The 22,108-nt window shown below is 48.0% G+C and overlaps 2 protein-coding genes and 1 long non-coding RNA gene across 4 annotated transcripts in view; 2 read left to right on the top strand and 1 right to left on the bottom strand.

Annotated features, from left to right (window-relative positions):
• tsn (translin) overlaps positions 1-875 on the top strand; it is a 31,629-nt gene extending 30,754 nt beyond the window's left edge. The window contains exon 6 of the mRNA XM_059967657.1: positions 298-875. Coding sequence (XP_059823640.1) covers positions 298-540 — 243 coding nt within the window. The 3' untranslated portion in view covers positions 541-875. The remainder of the gene's footprint in view (positions 1-297) is intronic.
• Positions 595-22,108, bottom strand: part of si:dkey-91i10.2 (uncharacterized protein LOC555224 homolog) — a 303,051-nt gene continuing 281,537 nt past the window's right edge. For both annotated transcript variants that reach the window (XM_059967655.1, XM_059967656.1), the window contains one exon: positions 595-15,088. In XM_059967655.1, coding sequence (XP_059823638.1) covers positions 14,272-15,088 — 817 coding nt within the window. In that variant the 3' untranslated portion in view covers positions 595-14,271. The remainder of the gene's footprint in view (positions 15,089-22,108) is intronic.
• LOC132392994 (uncharacterized) overlaps positions 15,069-22,108 on the top strand; it is a 25,827-nt gene continuing 18,787 nt past the window's right edge. Inside the window, exon 1 of the long non-coding RNA XR_009511708.1 lies at positions 15,069-17,433. This is a non-coding gene — a long non-coding RNA (uncharacterized LOC132392994). The remainder of the gene's footprint in view (positions 17,434-22,108) is intronic.

The raw sequence follows: 22,108 nt of genomic DNA, 5'->3' as shown, positions 1-22,108 counted from the left end.
CAAACAGTGTTTGGAGGCACAGAAACAGTGGTGTAAATTTATTTATTTTTGTATAGGCTCAGGGCACCCCACAATTACAACACAAACACAAGCAAACAGACAAAACCTTGTTCAATCTACATAACCTCCTTTGGGAGAAGGGAATTGGGAGAGAAGGGCGAACTGTGTTGGTGTACTGAGGTCTGTGGGGGAAATATGGTGGCTAACCCTAACTGTGAAAGACAAAACTAACACCAAAGTGGAACTGATTGTCGTAACTCTGCATTTCCCATTCATTTTCCTGGCCTCTGGACACAGTCAAGGCTCGCTCTGAACAGCGTCACTGCTGGCGATTACTCCCGTCCCCTCCGCATCTCTTCCTTTATCAACGAGCTGGATTCTGGTTTCCGTCTGCTCAACCTAAAGAATGACTCCCTACGGAAGCGCTATGATGGCCTGAAGTATGACGTGAAGAAGATAGAAGAAGTGGTGTACGATCTATCGATACGTGGGCTGGGGAAAGGGGATGAGCCCAGCGGGGGCACAGTTGCAGGAAAGTAACTTCCGTTGTAGGCTTGAGGATTTGCTGGGAAGGAAGGAAGTTACCGGTTGATGGTGTTTTTGATGGAAAAATGGTGATGTGTTCTTTTTTATCTTGATTATGGCTTATGGTAAAGTGAAATAATTTTGGGATCTGAAGTTTAAAGAGCTGTAACTTCCTTCAGTGTGGTCAGTATTATGCTGATTTGTGCAGCCTTGTCTGTCGGTGCTGAGCTGAGCTCTTATGCTGATTTACAACATAATCCAGCACTCACCACCACGTTTGTGCTCAGCCGTTTACTTTTCGGTTTGCCTTTTGATACCTGCAAACAAAATAAAAACCAAATATTCCTGCATGCACATGGGTCTCATCTTGAGGGAAGTTGGTGTCAGAATTTAATTGAATGATACGGCACAGAATGAGCTCGTTCCTCTGCCAGAATATGAATTGAGATGGTGAGGAGTCCTGGATGAACAGAATGTAGAACATTACAGCACAGTACTGGCCTTCAGCCTACAATGTTGTGCTAACCTTTTAACCTACTTCAAGATGAATCTAACCCTTCTCTCCCTCGTAGCAGTCCACTTTTCTTTCATCCTTGAAACATCAAAGACCACAAGACCGAAGAGCAGAATTAAGCCATTTGGCCCACCTTGTCTGTGCTGCCATTTGATCATGGCTAAAATTTATCATCCCCCCACCCCCCCCAAGTCAAGTCAAGTCACTTTTATTGTACATAGTAAAAATGAGACAACGTTTTTCAGGACACAGTACAAAAACTAGACTCAACTACGTAAAAAACAACATAGAGAAAAAAAAACAACTACACTAGACTACAGACCTACCCAGGAATGCATAAAGTGCACAAAACAGTGCAGGCATTACAATAAATAATAAACAGGACAGTAGGGCAGTAAGGTGTCAGTCTAGGTTCTGGGTATTGAGGAGTCTGATAGCTTGGGGGAAGAAACTGTTACATAGTCTGGTCCTGAGAGCCCAAATGCTTCGGAGCCTTTTTCCAGACAGTAGGAGGGAGAAAAGTTTGTATGAGGGATGCATGGGGTCCTTCATAATGCTGTTTGCTTTGCGGATGCAGCGTGTAGTGTAAATGTCCGTGATGGCAGAAAGAGAGACCCCAATGATCTTCTCAGCTGACCTCACTTTCCGCTGCAGGGTCTTGCGATCCGAGATGGTGCAATTTCCGAACCAGACAGTGATGCAGCTGCTCAGAATGCTCTCAATACAACCCCTGTAGTATGTGGTGAGGATGGGGGGTGGGAGATGGACTTCTGTTTTACACAGATAGGTGGGTGCATATAGGTGCCAGAGATGTTGTTAGAAGCTGATACATTACTGACATTTAAGAGACTCTTTAAACAGAGATGGGGAGGAATTTCTTTAGCCAGAGCGTGGTGAAGCTGGAATTCATTGCCATAGATGGCTGTGGAAGCCTAGTCTTTGGGTGTATTTAAAACCGAGGTTGATAGGTTCTTGATTAGTCAAAGATAATGGGGAGAAGTCAGTAGGATAGGGTTGAGAAGGATAAAAAAAATCAGTCATGATGGAAAGGCAGAACAGACTTGATAGGCCGAATGGCCTAACTGCTCCTTATGGTCTTCATTTCTGAACTTGCTGGGTAGTAGTTGCTCCCACCATTAGAGGGCATACTCATCCCACAATATAGAGCAGCAATTTAACAACCTTTTTGCCCTGGAGGAATCCTTGAAATAATTTTCAGGTCTAGGGGCACCCCTGTATAAAAATTATTATATCTACAGCTCATGGTACGTTAGCGTGATCAGTAAGTTGTAGATAGAATAATCCAAAAATAATTGCCAGTGCTCTTTTGAGTAGAGAGTAAATTTTTAGCCGATCTTTCTTGGAAAAAAAACAGATAGTTAAGCTCTGCTTACCTTTCTTGAAATTAATTTTGTTTTTTTCTGTTTAATAAATTTTAAAAACTCATAAGGCAAACACAATAAATTTCTGTTAAATAACTGGCTTAAGCCAAAATGGGATTTAATTTTTCTAAAGGTAGGCTTAGTAGATTTGATTTAAATAAAGGTTGTAAATTGATTTTAATTAATGCTACTTACAATATGAAAATTTATTGACAATGTTGTGTAGTAAAGTTACTAAAAATAAGCCAAGGTAATATGAATAAAAATATAGCCTAACACAATTTCATAAAATACAAAAAAAAGCGTAATAAATAACGAAATGAGAAAGCCACAGAACATACAAACACTTCACAATACAATTCACAATTCTATCCATGGCTTCCACCCACTGTCGCAATGAGACCATACTCAGGTTGGAGGAACAACAACTTATTCTCCAACCTGATGGCGTGAACATCGATTTCTTAAACTTACAGTAATGGCGCCACCCATTCCATTCACCATTCCCCATCCCCTTTTCCCTCTCTCACCTTATCTCCTTGCCTGCCCATACCTCCCTCTAGTACTTCCTCCCCTCCCTTTTCTTTCTTCCATGACCTTCTGTCCTCTGTCAGACTCCCCCTTCTCCAGCCCTGGATTTCTTTCACCTATCAACTTCCCAGCCCTTTCCTTCAGGCCCTTCCCCTCTCCCGGTTTCACCTATCACCTTGTGTTTTTCTCCCTCCTCTCCCACCACCTTTTAACTCCACTCATCTTTATTTTTCCAGTCCTGCTGAAGGGTTTCGGGCTGAAATGTCCACTGTATTCTTTTCCATAGATGCTACCTGGCCTGCTGAGCTCCTCCAGCACGTGTGTGTTGCTTCACAACACAATTCACTCCTAACCCACACCTACCTTTTGCAACGTTTACAACTCAGCAAAATGGCAGGCCAGTAGCTGAGTCACGGTGCGGAAAAATTCCTTTAGAATGAAAATTTCCCTCCAATTTTCTATGGGAGTTTGTTTGTTCCCTTAAACCAGTCGGTGGCGTGTGGGGGGAAGTTGGAGAGAGAATTCAGCTGGGAGATGCTGCCTTTGCAGCCCAGTCAGTGCTCAGAAAATGCACTTCATGCTCATCATCAGCCTACCGTCCGCCTCTCCGTGAGATACGGTGCTCACCAATTATCAGTTTACCCTCCTGCTTCCGTGCAATACAGTGCTCACCATCAGTCTACCATGCTCCCCCATCTCACGTCAAAAACTGAGAGTGGACTCAAGCAAGTAAACACAGTCCTACTGTGCACTGCCATACGAGATCTAACGAGATCGCCACCGGGGCTGCTCAGTCCCTGCCTGCCACTAGCATTGCGTGTCGGTTGGGCGAAGTTCAAAAAACGATGTTTATTTTAAAAATCATGACCCCGGTTGAGAACTAGATTATTAAAGTCAGGTTTTCCTTCCACATCCTTTTGCCGCGGAGGTGAGAATGCGGCCACTGGGTTATCACTTACACCTATTACTACATCTGGCTTAAATAGTAAAATAGAGGAGATGAGATTGCGGATATACCATGTAGTGAAACAGACTTTGTTGAAGATAGTCTGTGTTGTGTTAGGCTGTACAATGTCATACTAAATCTCCCGTCCAATTTCAGATTCAGACTGTGGATCTCATGGGCAATTTGGGTAAGAAGACCCATTACAAACAATTTTTCATTTATTTACGTTGATTTCTGAAATCTGACTCTAGATAAAGGTACTTGAAGTGACGGTCTGCTCAAGCACGGTTAGGATCTGGTCTGATCTGAACGCAAGAGATTCTTCAGATGCTGGAAATCGGAAGCACCACACACGAAACGCTGCGGGAATTCACCAGGTCGGGCAGCATCTCTTGTGGAGTCAACGTTTCAGGCTGAGAACCTTCTTCAGGGCTGCAAGGGAAGGGGGAAGCAGCCAGGATAAGAAGGTGGGGGAGAGGGGGTGAAGTGAGAAGCTGGGAGGTGAGAGGTGGATGAGATAAAGGGCTGAAGAAGTGATCTGATAGGAGAGGAGAGTGGGCTATGAGAGAAAGGGAAGGAGGAAGGGCACCAGAGGGAGATGATGAGGAATGGAAAAAGGTGGATGGGAGAAATGACCAGAAATGAGAAAAATCGATGGGTGGCTTCCAACCTGATGGCATGAACAAACAGAATGAGGTGTTGCTCCTCTTTGTGTGGTAGTAGAGGAGGCCATAGACCATAATGTTTGAAAATCTGAATTCGGCAATTGGGCAATCCCTCATCTGTGTCAAAGGTCTTTTGGAGCAAAAGATCTGATCTGTTTCTATTTAGATCATTACCCAAATCTAACCATTTTAGGGTGTATTTTAAATTTTTGTAGAGTTTGAAGAAATTTTCCAGGGAAGAGGAACTTGTGTGGGAAAACTAGGGAAGTGGGAATTGTTCAAATGTGAAAAGATTGAATATTGAAAGGAAATTTAGTAGAAATTTTCAAAATTTTGAATGGTTTGTGTAGAGAAGAAACTTCCTTCACTGGCAGGAAGGTGAACAGCTCAAACGCAAGGAGCTGGAGAGGAGATAAGGAAACAATTTTTCTTCATACACAGCAGATCCACAGGATTGGAATGTGCTGCCTGGAGTGATGGTGAAAGCAAATGGAGCAAATCTGCATGGGCTGGAATTTATAGGTGAGAGGGAGCAGGTGTTCCATTGAACCAAGAACACTAGTAGATGGGTGATATTTCCCTTTCTCTCCATTCAATATGGTCAAAGCCAGTCTATCCCAGGCCTTAACCCCCCCCCCCCCTCTTCAGTAACCATCTCGTTATGATCTCAATTCCCAGATCACAGGCACAAGGATCAGAACTGCCCCCATCTGTGCTGTAATATTCTGTCATTGAAGGTTTTGCAGAAAACAGAGATCCCACAGACACTGTCTGCTGTGTGCACACACAACGCCACAGACACTGTCTGCTGTGTGCACACACAATGCTGGAGCAACTCAGCAGATAATTAATTGAGATTCTACAGATGCTGGAAAACCAGAGCATGCACAAAACTCTGGAGGAGCTCAGCAGGTCGTAGAACATTGAACACAGAACAGTGCAGCACAGGAAAACACCCTTTGGCCCACAACATTGTATCAAACCAATTAAATTAATTTAATGGCCAACTAAACTAATCCCTCCTGCCTATTCAGAATTCATATCCTTCCATTTCCTTACATTCATGTACCTATCTAAATGTCTCTAATGTATCTGCCTCTACCACTCCCCAGTTAGTGTGTTCCAGGCTTCCAAAACACTGTGCAAAAACTTGTTCCTCACATCCCCTTGAAACTACCCCCTCTCATCTTAAATGATGCTCTCTAATAGGAGTCATTTTAATGTGCCCTCTAATCCAGGAAGCATCCTGGTAAACCTCTTCTGCAGTCTTTCCAAAGACACAACATCCTTTCTCTAATGGATGCAATACTCCAGATGTGGTCTAACTTGACTTTTATTAAGTTTCATAAAGTTACTGATTCTCTTCTTGAGTTCTTTTCTGGCTTTTAAAAAAATAATCTCAAGCATTCTTGATGATTCTAGATCCCAAGAGATCCATAATAATCCTTATCTATAGTTATCTTAAAACTTAAGGAGCTATGGTCACTGTTCCATAACCGTTCACCCACTGAAAAGTCAGTCAACTGGCCAAGCTCATTACTCCCCTCTTGTTGGACTAATTACATATTGATTTTAAAAACCCACCTGGATGCACCTAATGAATTCTGCCTTATCTAAGTCTCTTGCACTAAGAAGGTGTCAGTTTATATTAGGGAAGTTGAAGTCCCTCATGATAACTAGCCTATTGTTTTCACACCTTTCCCTAATCTGCCGGGATATCTGCTCCTCCATAGGAAATTGGGTGTGAATTGGGGCATCCCATCAGAGTAAATGTGCCCTTCCTATTTTCGTATTCTACCCATATACTCTGTAGACGAGCCCTCCAATATATCCCCTCTGAATGCAGTTGTGATATTGTCCCTGATTAATAGTGCAGCTCCCCTCTCACCTCTTTTATCTCCCTCCCTCTCAATCTTTTCTAATACATCGGAACCCTGGGGCATTAATCACCCACTCCTGTCCCTCCCTCAATCAATTCTCTGCAATGGCCACAATATCATAGTTCCATGTACTGATTCATGCTCTACGTTAATCACATTTACCCATGATACCCCTAGCATTAACATATACACTCCTCAAACTATCTGTCCCATTGTGTCTATTATTTTGCTCCTACCTGTTTTTACTGGCCCTGGCATCTACCTTCCTCTCCATCCTTCTATTTTATGACCTGATGCTCTGGGTTCCAGCCCTCTGCAAAATCAGTTTAAACGCTCCCAAGTAGCACTAGCAAAATTCCTGACCGGGAAATTGGTTCTCATCTAGTACTGGTGCAACCCTTCCACCCCTCTTGTATGGGACATCATAGCCCAGAAGAAGTTCCAATGTTCCGAGAACCTGAAACTGTGCCAGTTCCTGAACCATTCATTTATCTGTACTATCATCCTATTCCTGTCCTGACTAGCACGTTTAGCTCCTTTCCTGGTTGCTGTTTGCAGTACAATGTCCCAGACTATAACACCACTTTCAGATTAATTTTAAACATAGAGCTAAACTGTTCAGGCCCTTTGGCCCTCAAGGTGCTGATCTTTTAATCCACTCCAAGATCAATCTAACCCTTTGCCTACCACATAGCCCTCCATTTTTATTTCATCCATGTGACTATCTAAGAATTTCTTAAAGGTCCCTAATGTATCTGTATTTACCACCATCCCTGGCAGTATGTTTGACATATTTAGCATTCATTGTCACAGAACAGACGCAATGGAGGCCAAGACCTTGGGCATTTTTAAAGCAGGGGCTGATAGTTTCTTGATTAGTAAGGGCTTCAAAGGGTTATAGGGAGAAAGCAGGAGAATGGGGTTGAGAGGGGTAATAAATCAGCTATGATGGAATGGCAGAGCATATGGGCCGAATGGCCTGACTTTGTTCCATTGTCTTATGGTCCTATAATTTGAAGGGGGTTGGAAAAGGAGCAAACAACTTTCTTTTTTGTGAACTTAACACTCAGCCAATGAAGGTGATTGTCTACACTAGGATCTTTATCGTTTATTCCGGGGATCAGATCCCATTTCTCCATGAAAGCAAACTCACCAAAAACTTGCAAACAAACATGAAAAAGATGCAGATTTTGTTTTTAGATTTGCTTTTATTTAATCGTTATTAAGATCCACAATAATACACTATACACACATCATTGTTTTGCTTGCGTTTTTCATAAAGATCCCCCTCTGGCAATGGTATAAAAATTATGGAGAAAAAATAAATTACAAAGTTAAAACACAGTTCATCTAGTTTCTCATGAGCTTGAAGTTTCAGGATTAAAAGTCTACAGTTGCATCACTGCAAACAACAGCCCAAATCTCTGCTTTTGACTTGATAGGCAATGTTACTCCATCTGTTTGTGCATGACTCAGATACCAGAGTCTTAAGAGACTCGACATACAAGAAGCTGCCATATGCACTTAGTGGCCACTTTATTATGTACCTCCTTGTACTGTCTGAAACGTCAACTTGTTTATTCCTCTAATAACCACAAGAGATTGTGCAGATGCTGGAAATCCAGGGGAACACACACAAAATACTGGAGAAATTCAGCAGGTCAGGCAGCATCTGTGGAATGAAATCAGTTGACATTTAAAGCCAAGACTCTTTAGGGTTTCTCCAGCATTTTGTGTGTGTTATTCTGGATTTCCACATCTGTAGAATCCCTGTGTTTCACTTTAGTGCTTTACAGTTTCCAACATCTGGTTCAACAAGTCCTCTAATGTTGGGGAAAATATCTGCCCAAGTTCCTACAATGATGTTTCACACACTACTTAAGTAAATGACCAGGTTAATCCAAATGAATGGTCCCTGCCCTTCAATAGGTTAATATGAGGGGCATAATTTTAAGGTGATTGAAATGAAGTATAGGAGGGATGTCAGAGGTAAGTTTTTTTTAAAAACACAGAGAGGTGGGTGCGTGGAATATGCTGCCGGGGTGGTCGTATTAGGGACATTCAAGAGTCTCTTGGATAGGCACATGGATGAAATAAAATTGGAGAGCTATGTGGGAGGGAAGGGTTAAATTGATCAAAGTCAGCTGACTGTTGAGGGCCAAAGGGCCCGTACTGCCTAACCTGCTGTGTTCCTCCAGCAGGTCATTTTCTGCTTCAGATTCTAGCATCTGCAATCTCTTCTGTTTCCGATGACCTGGTTAATTTGTTTCGCTGGGACTGAATTGGTTTAGGAATTTGCCTTGTTGTTTTGTTGACATTTATATAGTCCTTACATAAGGTAGAACATTGCCCTGGAGAGCATTGTGTTCACCTGAAGGACAGATCTCTCGACTTGGCATTGCAATGTACAAAACTATGGAGGGATCTGTCCCTGAAGCTCGAGCCTCTCAGTGGTGCAGGGCTCTGGTTATCTGCTCAATGTAGCAGTGACAGTGACTCACCTGCATGAATCATAGTTCCTGACATTTGGCCTGTTGGCCCTGAGAGGCATTAATCATTAATCTTATTTCCCTGTTACCTACTCTGTCACATGCTCATTAATAAAGGGTAACCTGTTGAGGATATCTAATCGAAACATATAGACATTATCTTATCGAATGGAGGGATAAGTGCAAGGGGTTAAATGGTCTATCATGCTTCCCTGTTTCACCTCACTCAAGGTACAGTAAGTGTTGGTCTTGATGTAAATACCCACATCTCACAATCAAAATGGAAATCCAATTAGGATTTTTATCTATTTAGTTACAGCGTATTGATGTCACTGTCAATGCCAGCATTTATTTTCCATCTAGTAGCATTCTTGTGAATCTTTTCCACACACTAATATCACCCTCACCTGACATATGATTGTTTAACTCACTGGGTCTGAAGCCTGCAATTTACTTCCAAATGCCTTCAGCAGAGGAGTGGCAACTGCTCAAGAAAAGATAAAGATTAGCTTATGTTTGTCATATGCACATCAAAACAGACAGTGAAATGCACTGTTTGTGAGAATGCTCCAAGGATGCGCTGGGGGGCAGCCCACAAGCGTCGCCACAATTTCAGCATCAACATAGCATGCCCACAACTCACTAACCCTAACTAAGAAGGAAGTTCACCAACATCTTCTTAGAGACAATCAGAGATGGACAACGAATATCAATAACACTCAACAGTTAAACTCATTATGAAGATTGGTTGAGGTAGTAGAGCTGGAAACCATGAGAACTTGGTAGAATAGTGAAAGAATTTTTAACTGATTTGTAAACCATTTGATTTATTGATTATACGATCAACGTGCTCATCAATAAATGTTTTAGTAATTGAATATTTACAAGGTATTTGAAGAAGTTAATTTTGGGCTGGTGTATATGGAGTTTGGTCTCCACTTCAATTTATAGTTTCCTTATAAATTCCTAGCTCCACTTATATAAAACACAAATTGTTGGAGTTTTTTGACTATGTTAAAGTTTGTGTTTAAATTCAAGTCCTTGCTAAATACACAGAGAGGTATTTAGAATGAAGGTAGGGTGGGAGTGCAGTGAACATATTTCTATACAAGCACCCAGAACCATGGACAATTGAGCCAAAGAAATGAATGCGACTGGATGTCTGGGGTGTTAAAATTTGATTTGTGTGTATTTTGAAGTTATGAATGAAAATCTAGAATGCAAATAAAAAGGTTTGTTATATAAAAACCCCTCTGATGTTCTTCAGGGAAGGGTATCTGGCACCCTCATCTGCACTGCTCTAGATATACCTGTAAACCCCATCCCCTTTCCAGCTCTTTAGCTCAGGGCTAGTTATGGATAGAATTAAATGCCAACTTTGGCAGTGTCATCAATGCACTGTGAATCAAAAAAATCCTAATTGTATTTCCTTTTGATGGTGAAATGTGGGTATTTAGGATTTAGATCTAGGTTATCTGGCCCGTAAGATAATGTCTAGGATTTTACCTCAGTGATGCTTTACTCCCCAGCCCAATTGCTCTTGAATCTGAATATTCAAAAATCTCCAGCCTGTGTCTTACATATACTGAGCAAATAAACCTCCATAGAGATCTTGGGCAGAGAATTCCAAGGACTCATTCTCCAAGTAAGGAACTGTATTCACATTCATATACTCAACAGGTGTCCCTTTATTTTGAAGCTATAACTCTTGGTTCCAGACACCCCAAACTTCTCTTGAATGCTGCAATCAAACTTACGTCCACCAACTTTGCTATTTATTCACTAACATGACACAGGCTATTTCAGCCCCTACTAGCCTGTAGCAGAACAAACCCACCAGCCAATTTTCCCTCCTGTTCCCTTTCTTGCATGTACATTCATTTAGTCTCTCCATATCCCTTTGAAGCATCTCTGCAACTGCTCATATCAAATCAGCGAATTAGTGGCACTCCCTAGCTAAGGGCAAGATTTCTTCCCTTGGAGAGTAATCAGATAGGTGAATCAGATAGGTCTTTATTATGGTCTGTTTTATATTTGATGTCAGATTTATTTAACTGCTTGAACCTGTAGCTACCATTGAACTTACTTTTCAAGATAAATAATCCAGGCACTAGAGAATGGTCCAAAACTTTAAGCGTTATACTACTGCATACACATTTTAAGAGAGCCATCCCACTTTAATGAGAGAAATCTATGTAAATAGTTTATGTGGTGTTGAATTCCTCCATAAAACGCAGAAGAAACTCAGCAGGTCAGGCAACATCAAGGCTATGAATAAACAGTTAACATTACAGGGCAAAACCCTTCATCAGGACAGGAGTTTCAGCCCTAAATGTTGCCTGTTTATACCTCTCCATAGATGCTGCCTGACTCTATGAGCTCCTTCAGCATTTTGTGTGTGTTGCTCTGGATTTCCAGCATTTGTGTTGAATTCTCCCACCAAGACCCTAGGAATTTATAGCAGCAATCTGAAGTACATCTAGACAAGGAGCTGGAAACAATATAGTAACGAGTGTGTGAAAGTTTATAATTATTTTATAAATGTCTTTGTGCTTATTGAATATTTCTGTTGAGGAGGAAGACTACAACATTCAACACCAAAACAGCCACCCAATCAACACAGAGTTAAACCCCCAGCATCACCAATTTCCTTCCATTTGTGGCCCAGCTGGTGAGGTGGCAACCATTTATATTGCTCAGATATTTAGACTTATTTATCACATGTGAAATGTATCATTTGTGATAACAACCAACACAGTCCAGGGGTGTGCTGGGGAAGCTTGCAAGTGCCACCACAGATTCTGGTGCTAAAAGAGCATGCCCTCAATGCTCAGTAGAACAACAGAGATAACACTTACATAGAAGATATTTAAAGGTAAGACTGGCCCATTCCCTGTGGCCACTTTTTATGCCAGCTCAGGTCTGGAGCATGAATTTAACTGGAAAACATTCCTGGACACAGTTCTAACTGGGTAAATACCAAGCACTCATACATAGATTGATGGCATTCCAAGGACAGTTGTAAAATATATACTCAGTGGCCATTTTATTAGCTATCCCCTGTACCTGATGAGTGCATGTTCACGGACTTCTGCTGCTGTAGCCCATCCAATTCAAGTTCGACATGTCGTGCGTTGAGAAATGTTCTTCTGCACACCGCTGTTGTAATGCGTAGTTGTTTAAGTTTCCTATCAGCTTGAAGCATGCCAGCCATTCTCCTGACCTCTCTCATGAACAAGGCATTTTCACCCACAAAACTTGCTCATTGGACCCTATTTTGCTTTCCCCATCATCCTCTGTAAACTCTAGAGACTTGTGACAATCCCAGGAGATCAGCAGTTTCTGAGCCCTGTCTGGCACTAAGGTCCATGGTCAAAGCCACTTAGATCACATTTCTTCCCCATTGGTCTGAGCAACTGAACTGAACATTGAGTTGCTGCCATATGATTGGCTGATTAGATATTTGCATTACTGAGCAGGTGTACCTAATAAAGTGGCCGCTGAGTGCGTGAATCAAATAATTTAACAACAAAGGCAAATAAATAAACACGTGACTCAAGTCACAATTACTTGTGCTTTCAGAGACTGGCTGTGATAAGCTGGGATAGTACTGAGAGTCAAACACTGAAACTGCGATCACATGAATGCAAGCAGTTAAAATTAACCATGTGAGGTTTGAATGATGCTCCCGGAACAGAGAGGCAAACACAAAGTGCATCATAGGTTAAATAAATAAACAAGGAGTGCTTTTATAATCAACCACTATTGAGCTGTTGAGTGCAAAGTTCCAAACTCCATGGGCAGTATGGTTCAGTGTGTGTTGTTACATTGCCAATGCAAAGTTTACATCCACCAGCAAGTTCAGGATGCAAAATTCCATTTTTTCCTTAAATGTATAAAAGTTTATCCCCCAGCCTACTTCCCCAAACCTGTCGTCCATCCCCTCATTTGACATTCCCAACCCAGCAGGCATCTGGAGTCTCGAGGAAATGAAGATTAATCTTTGGTCACCATTGCAAGCTAAATCTGGAGAGGCAAGGAATGATTACAATATGTAAAAAATTATTTTCTATTATTCCTGAACATGTTTGTTTAAGTAGTACCTTTCTCATGTCTTCCTCCGTCACTGTCACAGACCATACAACACAAACAGGCCCTTCGGCCCATCTAGTTAATGCCGACCAACTTGTCTCATCCAAAATAGTCTCATTTGGCCCATAAACCTTTCCAATCCATATGCCTGTACAAATGTCCCTTACATGTTCTTACTGTACCTGCGTCAATCACTTCCCCTAGCAGCTGATTCCACAGAATCACCCTTTGTGTCAAAAAAGGTTGCCCTTCAAGTTGCTGTGAAATCTCTCCTGTCTTTCAAAATGTCCCGAAGCATTTTAAAGTCAATGAAATAGTTTTGAAGTGTAGACACAGTTGTCAGGAAAGAAATGGGAGCAAGCCAAATTGTGCACAGGAAACTCCCACAAACAGGAATGGACAATGAAGCTTTAGAGAGGGTGCAGAAAGACTCACCACAGGATGGTGCCTGAATTAGAGAGCATGTCTTATGACGATAGGTTGAGTGAGCCAGGGAACGATGGAGGATGCGAGGTGACTTCATACAGGTAAGATGATAAGAGGCACTGATAGAGTGGACTGCCAGCACCATTTTACCAGGGTGAAAATGGCTAATATTAATTTTAATGTGATTAGAGGAAGATAAAAGGGGATGTTAGAGGTAGTTTTTCACACAGAGAGTGGCAGGTGCAGGGAATGTGCTGCAAGGGCTGCTGGTTGAGGCAGATATATTAGGGACATTTATGAGATGGCCACATGGGTGAAAGAAAGATAGAGGGCTATGTGGAAGGGAAGGGTTAGATTGATCTTAAGAGTTTGTTGAAAGATTGGCACAACATTGTGCCTGTAACTGTGCTGTATGGTACATGTTTTATCTATACCACCATATGAAGGCGTTTACCCGAGACACTGACTGTCCATTTCCATCCACTGGTGCAGCCTGACCTGCTGAGTTCCTCCACCACCTAGTGTGTCGCTCTTTGTCTGACGGGGTGACACTGAATCACAAACCTTCTCTGATAACTTTACAACTTCAAAGCAGAGATTTTCTTTAATTGTATTCCCCAGCTCTGAGTTTTACTTGCAAGATTAAATCTTAGCTCCTGGGGACTCCTGGACATACCAACAGTTGTGGATAGCGGTTCAGATGAAGAAACTCCTGACCAAACTTCGCCCCGACCCCCACCCCCCACAAGACTCCTTCCTGCGCACTGCCCTCCTTTCAGTAAGCAATGACTTGTCGTTCGGAGAGATCTGCCCCCAGAGACTCAGGCCCGGCTGCAGGTGGCATTGATCATGATGTTGGGAAGCGCGTTGCGCCTCCTGCGCCAGGAGCCCAGATCCTGCGAGTAGCCTTTAACCAGCTGGAACCAGTGCTGGGTCCGTGGACGATCTGCGGCGCGGAAGACAAACACTTCCTTGGGTATCTCCAGCAGCTCGAAGGTGTCGTCACAGTCAGGATCTGAAGACACCACGCAGTTGCCCAGGTGGAGGGGCCGCCGGAAGAGGGAGAACTTGCCACTGCTCTTGTCCCGAATCAGCACCAGCGCGACGTCCCGTGGTGCCTCCTGTCCGCCCCCACTGGGTGACAAGCCTCTCTGGCCAGGTATGGGCTCAGGGTCTGCCCTGTTGACCAGCAGCAGAGCATGGAGGCTCTGGAACTTGAGGGACCTGCTCCCCTTCTTGGACCATTGGCTGTCACCAGGCTGTGAGGACTGCAGTGTTCCCTCCATCGCAAAGCGCGTCTCCTCTCGCAGCCACCCTACCGCACGGACCGCCACCTCCCTCAGCTCCAGGTCGGCGGCTTCTCGGTGCCGCCGGCTCCCACGCCGGAGCGAGCGGAAGTTCCAGAGCGGAGCGCCCTCCTGCCGGCTCTTCATGTTGATGTGTTCCAGGTGCGACTCCACCCGACTCTTGGCCTCCCGCAGGCCCCGGTGGTCCGGGTGCAGCTCCGGAGTCGAGCTGCCGATCCGGCTCAGCAGCAGTGGGTACTTGGTTACTCGCTGCAGTGGTGCCATCAGGAAGGAACGCAGGTTCATGCGACGCAGGGCAGTATTGTCATTCTGCGACACGTCCAAGAAGATCCTGAGAGCAATCAACAGAACATTCGGTTAGTGCACAAACAGTGCCGACTAGTCGTTTCCAATAATTGACTAGATTACTTTATTTAGCAGAGCCTTCTGGCCCAACCACACCTACACAAAAAAAACCTATTTATTCATATGTCTTCGGAAAGTGGGAGGAAGCCAGATTATCCAATTCAACCTGCATTACTCAATCAGTAAATGCAGAATAAAGTGTTAGAGAAAGTGAAGTGTGGCTGTGAGATCATAAAGAGCTACATTGTGAGATCCTTATTCTACTAGGGGGCAATTCATAGAACACAAATCATTATTGTCCATCCACTCCTGCACACCACTGTTGTAATGTGTAGTTATTTGAATTACTGTTGCCTTGCTGTCAGCTTGAAGCAGTCTGGCCATTTTCCTCTAAGCTCTCTCATTCATAAGGCATTTTTGCCCACAGAACTGCAGAACTGGATGTTTCTTGCACTGTTCTCTGTAAACACTACAGACTGTTGTGTGTGAAAATCCCAGGAGATCAGCAGTTTCTGAGATACTCAAACCTCTCTGTCTGGCACCAGCAATCATTCCACAGTTAAAGTCACTTAGATCAGGTTTCTTCCCCATCTGCTGTGTGGTCTGAACAACATCTTGACCATGTCTTTATGCACGGACTTGCTGCCACATGATTGGCTGATTAGATATTTGCAGTGACGATGTGGACAGGTGTACCTGATAAAGTGACTGATCGGTGTAGAATCTCATTGCTCCCCAGACTGAATCTAGAATTCCTCACTGCTCCCTAAGGAATCCTTAACCACAACAGTTTCCTACCTTACTAATATGACCAATCTATAATGGTCCAGTCCCAGGGACATTCCTGAAGGAACTACCCTAAAGACAATACACAAGCTCTTCTTCCACAGTACTTTTCTCAATTTGGTTATTCTAATCATTATGCAGATGTCATAAGTCAGGTGTTGAATCAGGACTCAACTGCAGGACACAGACACTGGAGTCCCGGAAACAGGACGAGACAGAACCCAAGGGTGGGATGGGATGCAGTCTAGGCAGGGGAAGCAGGACCAGGATGAGGGACTGGGAACAAGGAGCCTGGGGTGGAGCCCGAGACTAGACAAGGACCTGGAACCTGGGTCTTGCCTCGAGCTTGGACCCCTAAACCCAGGCGAGGACATGACGAGGCTTGGCTAGGGACTTGGGGTCTTGAGGCTTGGGGCTGGAGGCCGCAGGCTTGGGTCGAGGCTTGGGGCTGGAGGCCGCAGGCTTGGGTCGAGGCTTGGGGCTGGAGGCCGCAGGCTTGGGTGGAACCTTGGGGCTGGAGGCCACAGGCTTGGGTCGAGGCTTGGGGCTGGAGGCCGCAGGCTTGGGACGAGGCTTGGGGCTGGAGGCTGCAGGCTTGGGGAACTCGGAGGCTGGAGCTAGGGACAGACTAGGAACTGTACATCAACATGGAGCCGGGACTTATCCTCCGACAAGCTGGGACTCGTCTGTAACTCCACACCAAGGTGGGGCAGGACCATCCGTTGGGTAACGGCAGAACAGCCTGACCTAACCGACAGAGTCAAAGACAGGACAAGACAGATTCCCCCCGCAGGGCAACGGCAGAATGGTGGACTTACCCCACGGGGGCGAGGACAAGGCAAGACAGACCCCCCCGCAGGGCAACGGCAGAATGGTGGACTTACCCCACAGAGGCGAGGACAAGGCAAGACAGACCCCCCCGCAGGGCAACGGCAGAATGGTGGACTTACCCCACAGAGGCGAGGACAAGGCAAGACAGACCCCCCCCGCAGGGCAACGGCAGAATGGTCGGACTTACCCCATAGAGGCGAGGACAAGGCAAGACAGACCCTCCCGCAGGGCAACGGCAGAATGGTGGACTTACCCCACGGGGGCGAGGACAGGAAGAGACAAACGCCAAGGAACGACAGAGAGTTCCACCTCTGCATCGGGGTAGCTCCGAGTAGCCGTTACAGCCAGCAGCCTGGGCTGACTGCGGAAGCAACCGGATCCCTACCTAGCTCAGAGTGGCTGACGGACACCCAGCTGGCCCAGGAAACAGCTGAATCCATACCACAATGACAGCTCCGACTACTACCAGCAAGACTCCCAGAAACCATGGTTGTCCAACGTGGCCCCAAGGATGGCAGGAGTGCACTCAAGCCTTCCACCAGCCATCTGTGCCATGAGTATCTTGACAGGACGACCCCACCCCCCCCACAACCACACTGAATACCAGGGCCACTTGTATTACCAGTTCCAACATGAGACCGCCGGAAAACCCGGAGTCCGGAGTACGCGGACCGCACCATGGACTTCAGACTGAACCACCACAGCAGATTAAAGGTACTTATAATGATTACCCTTCCCTTTTTCAATGGCAGATTCTACTGCCACAATGGTCTGGATAGCCTCCAACCTGACAGGCATGACATTGATTTCTCTAACTGTTGGCGATTTCTCCCACATTCCCTTCGTTCTTTTTGCATTCCTCTTTCTGGATTCCCTCTTTCTCTTCTCTTCACCTGCCAATCATTTCCCTTCTTCTTCCCTTTCTCCCATGGTCTATTGTTGTGTCCTATCAGATTAATTCTTCTTCCAGCCTTCATCTCTTCCAACGATCACCTCACAGCTTCTCCCTTCACCCCCCCTCCCCACCATCCCCCCACGTGGTTTCACCTATCACCTCACAGCTTCTCCCTTCACCCCCCCTCCCCACCATCCCCCCACGTGGTTTCACCTATCACCTCACAGCTTCTCCCTTCACCCCCCCTCCCCACCATCCCCCCACGTGGTTTCACCTATCACCTCACAGCTTCTCCCTTCACCCCCCCTCCCCACCATCCCCCCACGTGGTTTCACCTATCACCTCACAGCTTCTCCCTTCACCCCCCCTCCCCACAATCCCCCCACCATCCCCCCACGTGGTTTCACCTATCACCTCACAGCTTCTCCCTTCACCCCCCGTCCCCACTATCCCCCCACGTGGTTTCACCTATCACCTCACAGCTTCTCTCTTCACCCCCCTCCCCACCATCCCCCCACATGGTTTCACCTATCACCTCACAGATTCTCCCTTCACCCCCCCTCCCCACAATCCCCCCACCATCCCCCCACGTGGTTTCACCTATCACCTCACAGCTTCTCCCTTCACCCCCCGTCCCCACTATCCCCCCACGTGGTTTCACCTATCACCTCACAGCTTCTCCCTTCACCCCCCGTCCCCACTATCCCCCCACGTGGTTTCACCTATCACCTCACAGCTTCTCTCTTCACCCCCCTCCCCACCATCCCCCCACATGGTTTCACCTATCACCTCACAGCTTCTCCCTTCACCCCCCTCCCCACCATCCCCCCACGTGGTTTCACCTATCACCTCACAGCTTCTCTCTTCACCCCCCTCCCCACCATCCCCCCACGTGGTTTCACCTATCACCTCACGGCTTCTCCCTTCACCCCCCTCCCCACCATCCCCCCACGTGGTTTCACCTATCACCTCACAGCTTCTCTCTTCACCCCCCTCCCCACCATCCCCCCACGTGGTTTCACCTATCACCTCACGGCTTCTCCCTTCACCCCCCTCCCCACCATCCCCCCACGTGGTTTCACCTATCACCTCACGGCTTCTCCCTTCACCCCCCCTCCCCACCATCCCCCCATGTGGTTTCACCTATCACCTCACAGCTTCTCCCTTCACCCCCCCTCCCCACCATCCCCCCACGTGGTTTCACCTATCACCTCACGGCTTCTCCCTTCACCCCCCCTCCCCACCATCCCCCCACGTGGTTTCACCTATCACCTCACGGCTTCTCCCTTCACCCCCCCCTCCCCACAATCCCCCCACCATCCCCCCACGTGGTTTCACCTATCATCTCACAGCTTCTCCCTTCACCCCCCTCCCCACCATCCCCCCACGTGGTTTCACCTATCACCTCACGGCTTCTCCCTTCACCCCCCTCCCCACCATCCCCCCCACGTGGTTTCACCTATCACCTCACGGCTTCTCCCTTCACCCCCCTCCCCACCATCCCCCCACGTGGTTTCACCTATCACCTCACGGCTTCTCCCTTCACCCCCCCCCACAATCCCCCCACCATCCCCCCACGTGGTTTCACCTATCACCTCACGGCTTCTCCCTTCACCCCCCCTCCCCACCATCCCCCCACGTGGTTTCACCTATCACCTCACGGCTTCTCCCTTCACCCCCCTCCCCACAATCCCCCCACGTGGTTTCACCTATCACCTCACAGCTTCTCCCTTCACCCCCCTCCCCACCATCCCCCCACGTGGTTTCACCTATCACCTCACGGCTTCTCCCTTCACCCCCCCCCCACAATCCCCCCACCATCCCCCCACGTGGTTTCACCTATCACCTCACGGCTTCTCCCTTCACCCCCCCTCCCCACCATCCCCCCACGTGGTTTCACCTATCACCTCACGGCTTCTCCCTTCACCCCCCTCCCCACCATCCCCCCACGTGGTTTCACCTATCACCTCACGGCTTCTCCCTTCACCCCCCCTCCCCACCATCCCCCCACGTGGTTTCACCTATCACCTCACAGCTTCTCCCTTCACCCCCCCTCCCCACCATCCCCCCACGTGGTTTCACCTATCACCTCACGGCTTCTCCCTTCACCCCCCCTCCCCACCATCCCCCCACGTGGTTTCACCTATCACCTCACGGCTTCTCCCTTCACCCCCCTCCCCACCATCCCCCCACGTGGTTTCACCTATCACCTCACGGCTTCTCCCTTCACCCCCCTCCCCACCATCCCCCCACGTGGTTTCACCTATCACCTCACAGCTTCTCCCTTCACCCCCCTCCCCACCATCCCCCCACGTGGTTTCACCTATCACCTCACGGCTTCTCCCTTCACCCCCCCCTCCCCACCATCCCCCCACGTGGTTTCACCTATCACATCACGGCTTCTCCCTTCACCCCCCCCTCCCCACAATCCCCCCCACCATCCCCCCACGTGGTTTCACCTATCACCTCACAGCTTCTCCCTTCACCCCCCTCCCCACCATCCCCCCACGTGGTTTCACCTATCACCTCACGGCTTCTCCCTTCACCCCCCACTCCCCACAATCCCCCCCACCATCCCCCCACGTGGTTTCACCTATCACCTCACGGCTTCTCCCTTCACCCCCCCCTCCCCACCATCCCCCACGTGGTTTCACCTATCACATCACGGCTTCTCCCTTCACCCCCCCCTCCCCACAATCCCCCCCACCATCCCCCCACGTGGTTTCACCTATCACCTCACAGCTTCTCCCTTCACCCCCCCTCCCCACCATCCCCCCACGTGGTTTCACCTATCACCTCACAGCTTCTCCCTTCACCCCCCTTCCCCACAATCCCCCCCACCATCCCCCCACGTGGTTTCACCTATCACCTCACGGCTTCTCCCTTCACCCCCCCCTCCCCACAATCCCCCCACCATCCCCCCACGTGGTTTCACCTATCACCTCACGGCTTCTCCCTTCACCCCCCTTCCCCACAATCCCCCCACGTGGTTTCACCTATCATCTCACAGCTTCTCCCTTCACCCCCCTCCCCACCATCCCCCCACGTGGTTTCACCTATCATCTCACAGCTTCTCCCTTCACCCCCCTCCCCACCATCCCCCCACGTGGTTTCACCTATCACCTCACGGCTTCTCCCTTCACCCCCCCTCCCCACCATCCCCCCATGTGGTTTCACCTATCATCTCACAGCTTCTCCCTTCACCCCCCTCCCCACCATCCCCCCATGTGGTTTCACCTATCATCTCACAGCTTCTCCCTTCACCCCCCTCCCCACCATCCCCCCATGTGGTTTCACCTATCACCTCACGGCTTCTCCCTTCACCCCCCTCCCCACCATCCCGCCACGTGGTTTCACCTATCACCTCACGGCTTCTCCCTTCACCCCCCCTCCCCACCATCCCCCCACGTGGTTTCACCTATCACCTCACGGCTTCTCCCTTCACCCCCCGTCCCCACTATCCCCCCACGTGGTTTCACCTATCACCTCACGGCTTCTCCCTTCACCCCCCCTCCCCACCATCCCCCCACCATTCCCCCACGTGGTTTCACCTATCACCTCACGGCTTCTCCCTTCACCCCCCTCCCCACCATCCCCCCACGTGGTTTCACCTATCACCTCACGGCTTCTCCCTTCACCCCCCGTCCCCACTATCCCCCCACGTGGTTTCACCTATCACCTCACGGCTTCTCCCTTCACCCCTCCTCCCCACCATCCCCCCACGTGGTTTCACCTATCACCTCACGACTTCTCCCTTCACCCCCCTCCCCACCATCCCCCCACGTGGTTTCACCTATCACCTCACGGCTTCTCCCTTCACCCCCCTCCCCACCATCCCCCCACGTGGTTTCACCTATCACCTCACGGCTTCTCCCTTCACCCCCTCTCCCCACCATCCCCCCACCATCCCCCCACGTGGTTTCACCTATCACCTCACAGCTTCTCCCTTCACCCCCCTCCCCACCATCCCCCCACGTGGTTTCACCTATCACCTCACGGCTTCTCCCTTCACCCCCCTCCCCACCATCCCCCCACGTGGTTTCACCTATCACCTCACAGCTTCTCCCTTCACCCCCCTCCCCACCATCCCCCCACGTGGTTTCACCTATCACCTCACAGCTTCTCCCTTCACCCCCCCTCCCCACCATCCCCCCACGTGGATTCACCTATCACCTCACGGCTTCTCCCTTCACCCCCCTCCCCACAATCCCCCCACCATCCCCCCACGTGGTTTCACCTATCACCTCACAGCTTCTCCCTTCACCCCCCTCCCCACCATCCCCCCACGTGGTTTCACCTATCACCTCACGGCTTCTCCCTTCACCCCCCTCCCCACCATCCCCCCACGTGGTTTCACCTATCACCTCACAGCTTCTCCCTTCACCCCCCCTCCCCACCATCCCCCCACGTGGTTTCACCTATCACCTCACGGCTTCTCCCTTCACCCCCCTCCCCACCATCCCCCCACGTGGTTTCACCTATCACCTCACGGCT

The sequence above is a fragment of the Hypanus sabinus genome, chromosome 4 (assembly GCF_030144855.1).
Source record: "Hypanus sabinus isolate sHypSab1 chromosome 4, sHypSab1.hap1, whole genome shotgun sequence".
In the NCBI taxonomy this organism is placed as follows: domain Eukaryota; kingdom Metazoa; phylum Chordata; class Chondrichthyes; order Myliobatiformes; family Dasyatidae; genus Hypanus; species Hypanus sabinus.
Note: the sequence above shows the minus strand (reverse complement) of the source record. Positions and strands in the feature narration are given on the sequence as shown.